Below are 14246 nucleotides of genomic sequence, written 5' to 3' on the forward strand. Positions count from 1 at the left end.
TATCTCTTCAACGAGTTTAGAACCTAACCATGCTTCATAATGGTTAAAAAAATGGAATCCCATACATCAAGATCATCCAACATTCCAATTTAACACGACAAAGCACTTTGCACAACAATTCAGAAATTTGGATAAAGGACATTTTATATTTTAAAGTACAATGATATAAGAAATCAATGATAATAATAGTTGCACTAACCATTTGATAATAACATCCCTTTTTATGCTGTCTATCAACATAATCTCATAGAAATTAAATCCCAAAGGGGGGAATTTAATCATACAGATTTGTCACTGGGATGTGTTTGATTTTGTAATTCTCTCTGCCTCCGTTGGGACTCAACTTCCGTGCAAGATCACCATGCCAAGGGACCACGTCCAATTCTTCAAGTGTGGTGATTAATTGCAAACCTTCAGGTAGAGTCCTCAATCTTGGACAATTATAGAATTTGAGGCACTTCAAGCTTGGCAAAGCTCCTTCTTCAAGTTCTATCCATTCAATTAGAGATTCTGATTGAATAAAGAGAACTTCCAGACTAGGAAACCCACCAGACCTGAAAAATTCTCTACCCATATGTTTTGCTGTGAAGGCGTCTTTCAAATTGAGATGTTTTAAGTTGGGAAGAAACTGGAGGATAGAAGTTGGGTTCTCAGGTAAGTCAGAGTTGGTTAACTCTAGTTCGGTAAGATTTTCCATTGAACTGAGCCAGTCGGGCATTTCTTGTAGGCACCCTACAAGACAAAGATTTCTAAGGCAAGGCGGAGGAGAGAAATGTTCAAAAGAGGGGAGTAGTCGTTCGTTGAAGGAGGATCCTCTATAATGACTTGTGTCCTCTGCTGATAGAGTCAAGGAGAGAAGTCCAGTCATCTTCATTATAGAAACATATAACTCAATTTCATCTTCTAATTCTGACAAATAAATAACTTCAAGTTTTCTTAGTTGTGTTAAGTTACTTAACTCGCTAGCGATGCTACCTCCGGCGTACAAACCACTCAAAGTCTGGAGGTTCGTCAATCGCCCAAACCCAGTTGGGATCAAAACCGGTGAATGAATTGTATTCATTAGAAGGTGCCTCAATTGTTGAAGATTCATAATTCTACTCGGTAGTACATTTATGCTAGAATGTGCAATATCTAAAGTTTGTAAATTTCCAAGACTACATAGACTATCTGGAAGCTCTTTTAAACGATGACAGTACCTCAAGCCTAGATACCTTAGATGTATCAGATTACCCACTTCTTCTGGTAAGCTCTTCAAGTTGGCAAAGTTTAGCTCCAGCACCCGCAACAGTTTCAAATGGTGGAACATAGTTTCCAAGAAATTCAAATGGTAAATTGAACGGTTTGTATCCTGAATAATTATAGATCGAATAAGGATATGGTTCAAGTTGAGTTCAATTGGGTTACCGACATCCTTGAACAACAGCCGACGAATATTGAGAGGGATACCTGTTTCTGAATTTGTATTGGTGATGAACATAGTTTCATCTCCTGCTACAAAATTGAGGTATGGGATTGGGACAGCACAATCAATCGTTTCTTTAAATGGAACTTGAAGCATTCGTAGTTCGATTAACTTGTTGATATTTTCTTCGGCTGTATCCTCCATTCTCTCTCCTGGAATTTCTTGAATTAGACCTTCGGCCATCAATAGCCGAATCAATCTTTCTTTCGAATCCCAGAAATTTTCATTGAAGATGCAACAGTACATTAAGCAGGATTTAAGGTAAAACGGCAAAGAATTGAATTTTAGAGCAAAAGAAGAACTCTGCTGCATGTTTACCTCTCCTCTATGTTCAATCGACGCAATTGACTGATCCAACTGAGACTTGCCATGAAGAATTTCAACGAGACATTCGTTGATCATCCGTAATTCACTCTGGAACACAACACCAGCCACTTCCCGATCTACGCTATTCATCCGAATGATGAACTGATCTGTACAATCATCTGCGTCGTAGATGGTATCTCTGAACCTACCCAACCAATTTTGAATCGATTTTTTCAATTCTGTGCTTATGTTGGTGGTGGTGGTGGTGGTGGCGGTGGCATCTTCTTCTAGATCTTCACTTAAAAAGCAACCGATTTCGAAGAGTTTCTGGGTGAAAAGTTGGATTTGAGATTTTAGATCTGAAAGTATGGTCTTAAGAAGTAGGATTTGATCCTGTAGACCATAAACTATTTCGGATTCCTGAATCAACAAATAATTCAATCTGTCAAGGAAGGAGGTTACTAAGGTTTCTTCCATTACTTGGATGTTAAGAAACAGATGAAGTTTTACTGTATTTAACAGATGATATAAGATGAGGGAGGTCAACGCTCAACAGGGATTTCTCTATTTCTGAAGCAATTATTGTAGCTTTTCAAAGTAAAATACCAAAACTAACCTCCCATTCGGTGGTGCTCTCTCTCTCTCTCTCAAGCAATTATCGTAGCTTTTCAAATTAAAATACCAAAACTAACCTCCTCGATGCAATACTTGATTGTTTTGCAGTGTACGCATGAATATTCGACAGCTTTGCTTGCCCGGAAAAAATAATTAAAGAATTCTATAATCCTAATTATATACAACTGCTAAAGTTGTTTAAATGTGTTACAATGCTTTGTAGTGTTGAAGGAGCCAAACTGTGCATGTGTTTCAATTTTTAATTAGGGTGTAATAAATATTTTAACAAATTGGAGTGTACTAAGTAAAAGTTTGGGTGCCATTACAACTCTCTTAAAATATCTAATAAACAAATTAAACATGAAAATTATCATTGCTTGATTAGGTTTATTAAAGATTTTTCATGGATCAAATTGCCTTGGACTTTCGAATGTCCAACAGTTTCCAAAGATTAAAAGACAAATAGCTTGCTGGGCATCTACACGTTTATTAAGGATCAATTTTTTTAATGAAGATATTCTCATCCCAACTGTTTATAGGACACTAAAATTTTTCCTCTATTAATATCTTATCATAAGTTACAGGTATTATACCATTATAAAACGAAGTGAGAATCATGAAAGATAAAGAGAAAAATACTAAGACGATCAGGTATGAGGTCAAAATTTCAAGCCCCCATTATGTTTTTAGAGTGTTTACTAAGAGAGTTAAATATTGATTTTGATGATTATTTATTTTTTACCAAAATGAGTATTTGGTATATGATCATTTTACCATGACACCGAAAGATAAATATATATATTGATCGGTAAACCTATTTTTAATTAATGAGTTCATTAACTCTATATTAATGATATTTGAACACAAGTCTTTAGTATCATCATCTAAGAACTACTCAGCAAGTTGACACTTGTCCAAAAGATAAAGTTTAATGTATGAAAAAGGGGAGAGAAAACAAAGAATTGGATGAACTCTGTGTTTAATATAATAAAAGATGGACAAGAAGCTTTGAATGTGTGGACAGGATTCCTATTAGATACTTTTCTAGATTTTCTAGAAATCAATCTAACACTTCATCCAAGGTTTATTTCAATATTTAATTAATTTAGTTTTTAAGTGTATGATGACGAAATAAGAAATAAAGTTCACACTAGCTAGACCAATTGTATATAGGAAAACAAATTTTTTTTTAATATTTTAAATTTTAAATTTAAATTATTTTTGATTAATGATTTTAGTTGGTAAAGTCTATGGGTAATGTGATACATGATTGGGTTCATTTAATTCCCTAGCATACCGAGTCACTAATGTCATTAAAAACCAACTTACTCATAAAAAAAAGGAAAGTTAAGATGGTGGGACTTAAATAAAAAATTTGTGAGGGAAAGAATTTAAGTGAAAAAAGAAAATGGTGATCATTTAAGGGTAGGGTGGGAAAATTGCTTTAGGCAACAAACGGATGGATTTGAGAATTTAGATGTGAAAGCTGGGACTTGAGAAGTAGGATTTGGTCTTCTAGACCATAAAATATTTCCGACTCCTTCAAGTGATAGAGAATTTAATCTCTGACTGAAAAATTAGTACTAAGGCTTCTTCTTCCATTAATTCTCCTGATCATGCAAAGAAACATAACAAAGCCCAAGATGTTTTTGTTAAAATAAATAAAAGATTAGCAAAGAGATGGACATCATTAGAGCGAAGGTCATCTCCATCTCTCACTTTTGCACCAAAACTACTAACTAATAATCCTGCTGTAGATGCAAAAGATTACATTGGATATTTTAAGAGTCGGTTTTTTTGCTCAGACTCCCTGGTGCTTGTCACGTCAAACAGACAATCCAAATTTTTGTGAGCAAAATTTTTTTTTTTCTGATAACGATAGGAAATTAGTTAAATGCCTTTCTTGCTTGACTTTCATGTAATCATGCTCACACTTTCATTGGACAAGGAAATAAAAACTCAAATTCACACCTACTCACCCACTTGGATAGGAAACCAAAAATTATTTTTAATATTCAAAATTATTTTTATTTAATGATTTTAATAGGTAAAGTCTATAGGTTATTTTCAAGTTTAATTTATTAAATCAACTTTTTCATGATTTGGAAATTAAATATTTTGAAAATCCTAATCGTGTTCAATGTTCATTTACTATACTCTTAATAGTGAAATCTTCCAAGTATCCTTCTAAATATGTGTGTGGACCTGAGAACAAATATTGACTTTGAAGTATTTAGGAAACAGTGAGGTTCCCTCTTGCTTATCCAGTGGGATGGTTGAAAGTAATAGTGAGAAAGTTAGTAGCTCTTATATCAATGGAGAGTCTCCCCTAGATTGTCTTGGGTTCAAAGTAGGGAATTTACTAATTACTTACTTGGGGTTACCCTTTTATTGGATTTATTGGCAGAGACTACGATGGATTGTTTAAATTTGCACGTTTTTCTGATAAATATTTATCTCTCACTTTTAAACCAAAACTATTACGCTTTTACAAAGGAAGAACAATATAACATAAAGATAAATAAAGCACAATGAAGAGAAAATGTTTTTCTATCATTATTGAATTCATTAATCAATAGATTTTATATAGGCAAATATACCAACGAAAAAAAAACACCACAACAGACACTTGACCACTAACACTTATAGACTAGGCGACAACTTGTCACTTTTGCAACAATAAAACAAACTCAACGAAATACCTAAAACTAGGATAACACAATGAAAAATTAAATGATCAAATAATTTTTTTTTTTTTTTTTTTTTCTTTTTTTTTTTTTTTTTGACTAATTCAACAATTCCTCCCTTAAATTGATAAGCATAATATTAGTTTAATAATAGTAACTTCCAAAGCACCCTCCCTCAAATTGAATTCTCCAACGTGTAAACACCAAGCAACCAACCGATGAAGTTTTAGTGTATTTAACAGATGAGATTAGAGAGGTCAACATTCAACAACGACTTCTGCTTTTCACAGTAAAATACCAAAACTAACCTCTCTCTCTCTCTCTCTCTCTTTCTGAAGCAATTATTGTAGCTTTTCAAATTAAAATACCAAAACTAACCTCTCTCTCGATGCAAAAGAAACAGAAATCGAGGTTAATTTAATTGGATACTTGATCGTTTTGAAGTGTACACATGAACATAAGACAACTTTGCTTGCCTGGAAAAAATAATTAAAGAGTTCTATAATCCTAATTGTTGACAACTGCTAAACTATTGTAATGTTTGAGTGGTGCATGCGTTTCAATTCTTGGTTAGGGTGTGATAAATATTTTAATAAATTGGTGTGTAATAAGTAAAAGTTAGGGTGCCATAATAACTCTCTTAAAATATCATTAAACATGAAAATTATCATTGCTTGATTAGGTTTATTAAGGACTTTTCATGGATCCAATTGCATTGGACAAATCGAATGTCCAACAGTTTCCAAGGATTAAAAGACAAATAGCTTGCTAGGCATCCACACATTTCCTAAGGATTAATTTTTTTAATGAACATATTCTCGTCTCAATTGTTTATAGCACACTAAAATTTTGCCTCTATTAATATCTTATCACAAGACGGTCAGGTATGAGGTCAAAATTTCAAACTACCGTTATGTTATTAAAGTGTTTACTAAAAGGGTTAAACATCAATTTTGATAATTATTTATTTTTACCAAAATGACTGTTTGGTATATATGATCATTTTACCATGACACCGGAAGATATATTTCCAACTCCTTTTAAGTATCAAAGAATTTAATCTCTCAAGGAAAAATGTTACCAAGGCTTCTTCTATTAATTTTCCTGATCATGTGAAAAAACAGAACAAAGTCCCTTTAGGTTTAAGAAGGCAAGACGCTTTTGTTTAAATAAATAATTGATGTCAAGGTCATCTCCATCTCTCTCACTTTTGCACAAAAACTACAAACTAATAACTCTGCTGTCGATGCAAAAGATTACATTGGATATTTGAAGAGTGAGTTTTTGCTCAGACTCTTTGGTGCTTGCCACGTCAAGCATACAATCCAGATTTCTGTGAGCAAAAAAAGAAAAAACATTCCTTATAAGGATAAGAAATTAGTCAAATGCCTTTCTTGCTGGACTTTCATGTAATTTATGCTCACACTTTCATTGGACAAGGAAATAAAAACTCAAATTCACACCTACTCACCCACTTAGATAGGAAACCAAATACTATTTTTAATATATGAAATTATTTCTGTTTAATGATTTTAATTGGTAAAGTCTATGGGTCATTATCAAGTTTAAATTATTAAATCAACTTTTTCTAATGATTTGGGAATTAAATATTTTAAAAAACCTAATCATGGTCAATGTTCATTTACTATACTCTTAACAGTGAAATGTGCTAAGTACCCTTTTAAATAGTTGTGTGTGGACTAGAAAACAAAGATTGGCTTTGAAATATTTAGGAACACAACAGTGAAGTTCCCTCTTGCTTATCCAGTGGGATGGTTGAAAGTAACAGTTAGAAAGTTAGTAGCTCTTGTATTAACAGATTGTCTTGGGTTCAAAGTAGGGAATTTACCAATTACTTACTTGGGGTTACCCCTTTATTGGATTTTTTGGTAGAGACTACAATGGATTGTTTAAATTTGCACGTTCTTCTGATAAATAAAAACCTCAACTCTTCTTAATCTCACCCGAAGCATGGGGATACCCACGAGAAGCAAACAAAAAAAGATTACTTATCATTTAGAGTTTGTAGGTTTGTCAGTCGCCCTATCCTTGTAAGGACCTGATAAATTTGAGGGTCCAACTCAAAACCAATTGACAATGAGTAGAGAGGCCCAAGAGTCTATAAGGAGAGAGATAAGGCAATGAGTATCCGATGTAAGACTAAACTCAACACCGAAGCACGTGAAGATATGAACTGAACGACATGGAGGAGAGATAGGCTAGCTCTAATACCATGAAAATTTTGGCAGTCTAACTCAAGACTAATTGGCAATGAGTGGAGGGCCCAGGAGTTTATAAGGAGAGAGACAAGGGAATGAGTGTTCCATGTGAGACTAAACTCAACAAGACCAAAATCCCATGCTCAAATGCATGCATTTGAAGGTGCCTCAATTGTAGAACCTCTAATAACAAAAGTTCGTAAGTTTCGAAGACTACATCAACTGTCTGGAAGCTTTTTTAAACGAGACCAAACCAATCTTAGATGCCTTAAGTGTATCAGATTACTCATGTCTTCCAATAAGCTCTTAAACTTTATATATTTAAGGTCCAACACCCGCAAAAAATTTCAAACGAGTGGAACATAGTTTCCAAGGAATTCAAATGGTAAATGCAAAAGTCCTTATATGACACAAACAGAAATTGAATTGAAAGATGGATATTTTTCAAGTTGGATGCAAATGTGTTATCAACTCTCTTGATTCGTAGCCAAAGAATATTGAGAGGGATATTTGTTTCTGAATTTGGATTGGCAATTAACATATTTTCATCTCCTGCAACAAAATGGAGATATGGGATTGAGGGTCTATTTTAGCGATTAGGATCAGTATTTGGACTTATTTTTATGTTATTTTGTCCATGATCATAATTTTATCGCTTAAGCCCCACCTAGGCCCCGCGTAGCGCTTTTAACAACCCTAATGATAGTATTGTCATAACTCCTCAACCTATGCACCCCAACTCTACTAATATATTCATGTGTACAGAGTTCACTAAATAATCCAAAACTTTCCATGCATTTTCATATTAAGCTGAAGGTATTTGTCAGTGATTGAGGCACTCTCAATCTTGGAAATGTAGCCAATAGCTCTCATATTGACGACAACTATGATTCTATGTTACTTTGCTAACAACCTCCTTAAGTAAAATAAAAAAAAATTATAGACCAAAATAAAAAATGTCTGACATAACATTAAAGTGCAACACAAAGAAATCTCACCTGTAGCCACCCAAGGACAAGACTACTCTTTTAGACAAGATTCTGAATCATAGGTTCTAGTCTTTGTCGTCTAATCAAAATCAAGCGTATTACGGATCATTAAACGGTGAAAGGTCAAATAAGCCTAGCAAATGAAATCATTAGAAACAACATATTTAAAGATATTAAAAATGTCAACGCAAAACCTAGTACCTGCATTACAAGATCAAACTCAGCCACATCTACAGTATAATCTTTCTTCTTGTTATTCTCATTCTTGTCGGCAATCTGCATGTATAAATAGAAACTTAAGCTAACAAAAAATAAAAGTAGGCTATAATCTGAAACAAATAAAGTCAAAGACTTGAAAATAGCAAATAATTTCATCAATGGACTGCAATAACACAACAATATTTTTCAAAACAAGGTTGCCAAACATCAAATTAAACCAAAAAATGAAACAACCATATGAACCATGAACAACCAGAATTCCAAATGTATGTGTATGCATGCATGCAAATGATAAAGACAGTTAAAAAAGTGTAGCATTACTTCTTGAAGGATTAGTGTGCAATCCTGAGCGAGTAAGAAAACAGGAAAATTAGCTGTTCCACACAATACTGGATCCCTGCAGTTATGGAAAATGAATTGTTGCTAATAGGGTGGTCTAATTCAGAAACATGTCTTCCATTGTATATAATTTCATAACTTACAGAAGGGTTCTATTCATAATTGTGGTTTTGGTAAGGAGCAAATTCAGCTTGTGGAAAATTTTCAACTGGCGAAAATCCTACAAAGAAGAAAAGTTATGTAACTGTTAATAACTTTTCTCACTCAAACAAAGTAAACATAAATGAATACTCTTACCTTTCGTCTCATTTTGGATATTAGTCCTTCATTCAACTAAAACACCACCTACTTTCTCAGCAAAATTTTGATCATTTGATACCTTGAACAAGTAAAGGTAATCTTTAACATCAAAGATACTGCATGGTCTTGAAAATTTATTTCAAATGCATGGACACATAATTGAACATATACACGCATAGAGACTTGCATACACAATGCAGTCATGAATTGATGTGGAATTCCCACTAAGACATTTTCATGACTAACATGAAATTTTCATGAAAATGCACATGTGCATTGGACTTTGTACTTACATGAGTTGATAAGGATTAGAGACACTTTTTTTTTTTTCCCGAACCACTTCTTTCGAAACAGAACCAGGATCACCAGATTAAAGACAATAATAAAAGTTACAATGATCACCAGTATGGGGACAATGGAACATCAACATCATAGAGCCACACAAGCCGAGCCAATGATATCATATCTCAAAGAAAAAAAACGAAATGAAAAAGAAAGATTGGAAATTGTAAATTTCTAACGTATAAGGTAATCTCCCAATCATTCTCACATAATCCACATCAATGTTTGAAACATTAGGGACTCGCAGAATTTGTGTCTTTCCCACATAAAAATGCAAAACTTATCAATGTTGAAAAAGATGCAGGGTGCATTTGAAGAGAACTGAGCAAAATGTTTTATGTACTTTTTTATTATCACGTTTCAAGATATGAAAGAGTATGTCATGAGTCATGACCATGGTTTAAAATCTACTCTCGAGGCAATGTTTTGATTAGGAAAATCAAAATGGTCTCAACCAAAATATCCCGAGACATTTCAGAACAATCCAAAACATTCAATTTTTCATCGGCCAACAATAGAATGTTATGCCAAAACATTGTAAAATAGAACCGGACTTTGAATCATGGTCATGACTAAAGAATGTTTAATTTTAGCTTCCTTTTTCTAACTTTATGAAAATCGTTACGAACATGAACACTAAAAGTACGTTTATTTGCCAAAAAATATTCTCTTGAGATATATGTTTTCCGAAAAAAGGAATATCGATGATTGGCTTTTCCTTTTTTTTAGTTCCCAACCATTTTTATGAACAAGAAAGAAGTAGAAAAAGGATGTCATAAATCCCCAAAAAGAAAGCAAGGGGTGAGGATAAGCAGGTTGTTGGTTACGGTGCTTAGCTTCCACATCTCCTGTTTTCCTGAGAAAACATTTTTTTTATCTCAATGGGGGTGGCAAATGCTTTCATGCACCAACATGAAAATTCATAATACCATTCGGTACCAACCCTCTTTCACACCAAGATAAATTTCCATCGCGACACTAATTATTCCCTTTTTGCATTGCCCATCAATTAAAGTAGTGAAAGTAATACCATTCGGTACCAACCCTCTTTCACATATTTCATTGAACAATTGATTCGCTTCTTCCAACCCACTCTCTTTGCACAACCCATTAATCAAAACACTATAAGTAACAACATCAGGAAAAATTCTCGCTTCTGAAAATTGAAAATTTTGACAAGAAAATTCAATGGGCCAAAGCCCACAAATTTTAAATTAAAGTTCCCCAATTTGAGGGCATAGAGCTTTCAAATTTCTCCCATCCTTCATTAATTTGACCATTTCAATCCGTCAAAAAAAAAAATTGACAATGAAAATTTTGACGCCTTGAGCTGTCAAATATAGGTTTTTTCCACTTGATGTTCATGAATCAACCATTGATTAATAAAAGAAAAGGTGCACTTTCCAAAGTAATTATCAAATCATGTTGTTTTTTCCTGATTGAGGGATTAGATATTTTGAATAACCAAATAATGCTCATGTTAATTTACCATACTCTTAAGAGTGAAATGTCCTAAATACCCCTGCTAAATAGTCGTTGGTAGATCTAGCAAGCAAGATGAGTTTTATTAGTAATTTCTAGCCATCTGAGCATTTTCACTTTACCAACAAGAGTAATGATTGTATTTTGGCAATTGGTAGTTCAATAGATATTCAAGTGCTGAATCAAAATCTTATTCAGAGCACAACCATTTAATTATTAGAAGATGATATAAATGCAAAATGGCCAGCCTGAGTTCCTATAAACTTGGCCATGACTTTCAAAGCGTCGAGTCATATTGGATCTCGAATGATTCAATGCGATTTTCTCACTCAATTGCCTCCAAGAATGAGATGACTAACCATGCTTCATAATGGTTAAAAAATGAAATCCCATACATCAAGATCATCCAACATTCCTATTTAACACCACAAAGCACTTTGCACCACAATTCAGACATTCAGATTAAGGACATTTTATGTTTTAAAGTACATTGATATAAGAAATCAACCATCATAATAGTTGCACTAACCATTTGATAATAACATCCATTTTTATGCTGTCTATCAACATTATCTCATAGAAATTAAATCCCAAAGGGGGGATACAGATTTGTCACTGGGATGTGTTTGATTTTGTAATTCTCTCTGCCTCCATTGGGACTTAACTTCCGTGCAAGATCACCATGCATAGGGTTCACGTGCAATTCTTTGAGTGTGGTGATTAATTGCAAACCTTCAGGTAGAGTCCTCAATCTCGGACAACTATAGAATTCGAGGCACTTCAAGCTTGGCAAAGCTCCTTCTTCAACTTCTATCCATTCAATTAGAGATTCTGATTGAATAAGGAGAACTTCCAGACTAGGAAACCCACCAAACCTGAAAAATTCTCTACCCATATGTTTTTCTGTGAAGGTGTAATTCAAACTGAGATGTTTTAAGTTGGGAAGGAACTGGAGGATAGAAATTGGGATCTCAGGTAAGTTAGAGTTGGTTAACTCTAGTTCGGTAAGATTTTCCATTGAACTGAGCCAGTCGGGCATTTCTTGTAGGCACCCGAAAAGACGAAGATTTCTAAGGCAAGGCGGAGGAGAGAAATGTTCAAAAGAGGGGAGTAGTCGTTTGTTGAAGGAGGATCCTGTATAATAACATGTGTCCTCTGCTGATAGAGTCAAGGAGAGAAGTCCAGTCATCTTCATTATAGAAGCATATAACTCAATTTCATCTTCTAATTCTGACAAATAACAAACTCCAAGTTTTCTTAGCTGTATTAAGTTACTTAACTCGCTAGCAATGCTACGTCCGGCGTACAAACCAGTCAAAGTCTGGAGGTTCGTCAATCGCCCTAACCCAGTTGGGATCAAAACCGAATGAAACATTATGTTCATTAGTAGGTGCCTCAATTGTTGAAGATTCATAACTCTACTCGGTAGTACATTTATGCTAGAATATCTAATATCTAAAGTTTGTAAATTTCCAAGACTACATAGACTATCTGGAAGCTCTTTTAAAGGCCGACAGTACGTCAAGCCTAGATACCTTAGATGTATCAGATTACCCACTTCTTCTGGTAAGCTCTTCAACTTGGCAAAGTTTAGGTCCAGCACCCGCAAAAGTTTCAAACGGTGGAACATAGTTTCCAAGAAATTCAAATGGTTAATTGAACAGTCCCTATCCGAAATAATTATAGATCGAATATGGATATTGTTCAAGTTGAGTTCATTTGCATTACCGACAGCCTTGATAAATAGCCGACGAATATTGAGAGGGATAGCTGTTTCTGAATTTGTATTGGTGATGAACATAGTTTCATCTCCTGCTACAAAATTGAGGTATGGGATTGGGACAGCACAAGAAATCGATTTTTCATGTCGAACTTGAAGCATTCCTAGTTCGATTAACTTTCTGATATTTTCTTCGGCTGTATCCTCCATTCTCTCTCCTGGAATTTCTTGAATTAGACCTTCGGCCATCAATAGCCGAATCAATTTTTCTTTCCATATACTGTCATCTTTGGGGAAGATGCGACAGTACATTAAGCAGGATTTAAGGTAAAACGGCAATGAATTGAATTTTAGAGCAAAAGAAGAACTCTGCTGCATGTTTAACTCTCCTCTATGTTCAATCGATGCAATTGACTGATCCAACTGAGACTTGCCATGAAGAATTTCAACGAGACATTCGTTGATCATCCGTAATTCACTCTGGAACACATCACCAGCCACTTCCCGATCTTCGCTATTCATCCGAATGATGAATTGATCGGTACAATCATCTGCGTCGTAGATGGTATCTCTGAACCTACCCAACCAATTTTGAATCGATTTTTTCAATTCTGTGCTTATGTTGGTGGTGGTGGTGGTGGTGGCATCTTCTTCTTCACTTAAAAAGTAACCGATTTGAATGAGTTTTTCGGTGAAAAGTTGGATTTGAGATTTTAGATCTGAAAGTTTGGTCTTAAGAAGTAGGATTTGATCCTCTAGACCATAAACTATTTCGGATTCCTGAATCAACAAATAATTCAATCTGTCAAGGAAGGAGGTTACTAAGGTTTCTTCCATTACTTGGATGTTAAGAAACAGATGAAGTTTTAGTGTATTTAACAGATGATATAAACTGAGAGAGGTCAACGCTCAACAAGGATTTCTCTTTTTCTGAAGCAATTATCGTAGCTTTTCAAAGTAAAATACCAAAACTAACATCCGAGGGTGGGGTGGGAAAAATTGCTTAAGGCAACAAAATGATGGATTTGAGAATTTAAATGTGAAAGCTAGGACTTGAGAAGTAGGATTTGGTCTTCTGGACCATAAAATATTTCCAACCCCTTTAAATAACAGAGAATTTAATCTGTCAAGGAAAAACGTTACTAAGGCTTCTTCTTCCATTAATTCTCTAGATCATGTGAAGATACAGAACAAAGTCCTTTACGTTTAAGAAGGCAAGACACTTTTGTTTAAATAAATAAAAGATTAGATAAGAGATGGACATCATTGGAGTCAAGGTCATCTCCATCTCTCGCTTTTGCACCAAAACTACAAACTAATTACTCTGCTGTCGATGCAAAAGATTAGAAACTCATAAGCCCTTTAGGTTTAAGAAGGCAAGATGCTTTTGTTTTAAAAAATAAAAGATTACATTTGACCTGTGAGCAAAAAAAAAAAAATTCCCGATAACGATAAGAAATTAGTAAATGTCTTTCTTGCTTGACTTTCATGTAATTATGCTCACACTTTCATTGGATAAGGAAATAAAAACTCAAATTCACACCTACTCACCCACTTGGATAG

At 34.3% G+C, this 14246-nt stretch overlaps 3 protein-coding genes across 8 annotated transcripts; all 3 read right to left on the bottom strand.

The window, feature by feature from the left end:
- Positions 1-274: 274 nt before the first annotated feature.
- Positions 275-1921, bottom strand: LOC147398067 (putative disease resistance protein At1g58400). Its single transcript, XM_086448919.1, has one exon. The coding sequence runs from the start codon at positions 1919-1921 to the stop codon at positions 275-277; it is 1647 nt and encodes a 548-aa protein (XP_086305045.1).
- Positions 1922-6150: 4229 nt separating this feature from the next.
- On the bottom strand, positions 6151-10635 carry LOC147398068 (nicastrin-like). Of its 6 annotated transcripts, none has more exons than XR_015179730.1 (6): positions 9137-10635; positions 8983-9059; positions 8822-8897; positions 8483-8557; positions 8291-8414; positions 6151-6406 (listed from the first exon to the last, which is right to left on the bottom strand). XR_015179730.1 is itself a non-coding variant. In XM_086447182.1 (6 exons), the coding sequence occupies exons 1-5, from the start codon at positions 9146-9148 to the stop codon at positions 8313-8315; spliced, it is 288 nt and encodes a 95-aa protein (XP_086303308.1). In that variant the 5' UTR covers positions 9149-10635; the 3' UTR covers positions 6151-6406; positions 8291-8312. The 6 variants fall into 6 exon arrangements, 3 of the variants coding, with proteins under 3 accessions (XP_086303308.1, XP_086303309.1, XP_086303307.1); XM_086447182.1 differs by having other exon boundaries at positions 8291-8360; XR_015179731.1 differs by lacking the exon at positions 6151-6406 and adding an exon at positions 6423-7844.
- Positions 10636-11546: 911 nt separating this feature from the next.
- Positions 11547-13520, bottom strand: LOC147398069 (putative disease resistance protein At1g58400). The gene has a single exon (XM_086448920.1). The coding sequence runs from the start codon at positions 13518-13520 to the stop codon at positions 11547-11549; it is 1974 nt and encodes a 657-aa protein (XP_086305046.1).
- Between the last annotated feature and the right edge of the window lie 726 nt (positions 13521-14246).

This window comes from Akebia trifoliata, chromosome 7, assembly GCF_017979445.1.
Source record: "Akebia trifoliata isolate Shusen 1 chromosome 7, ASM1797944v1, whole genome shotgun sequence".
NCBI classification, from domain to species: Eukaryota; Viridiplantae; Streptophyta; class Magnoliopsida; order Ranunculales; family Lardizabalaceae; genus Akebia; species Akebia trifoliata.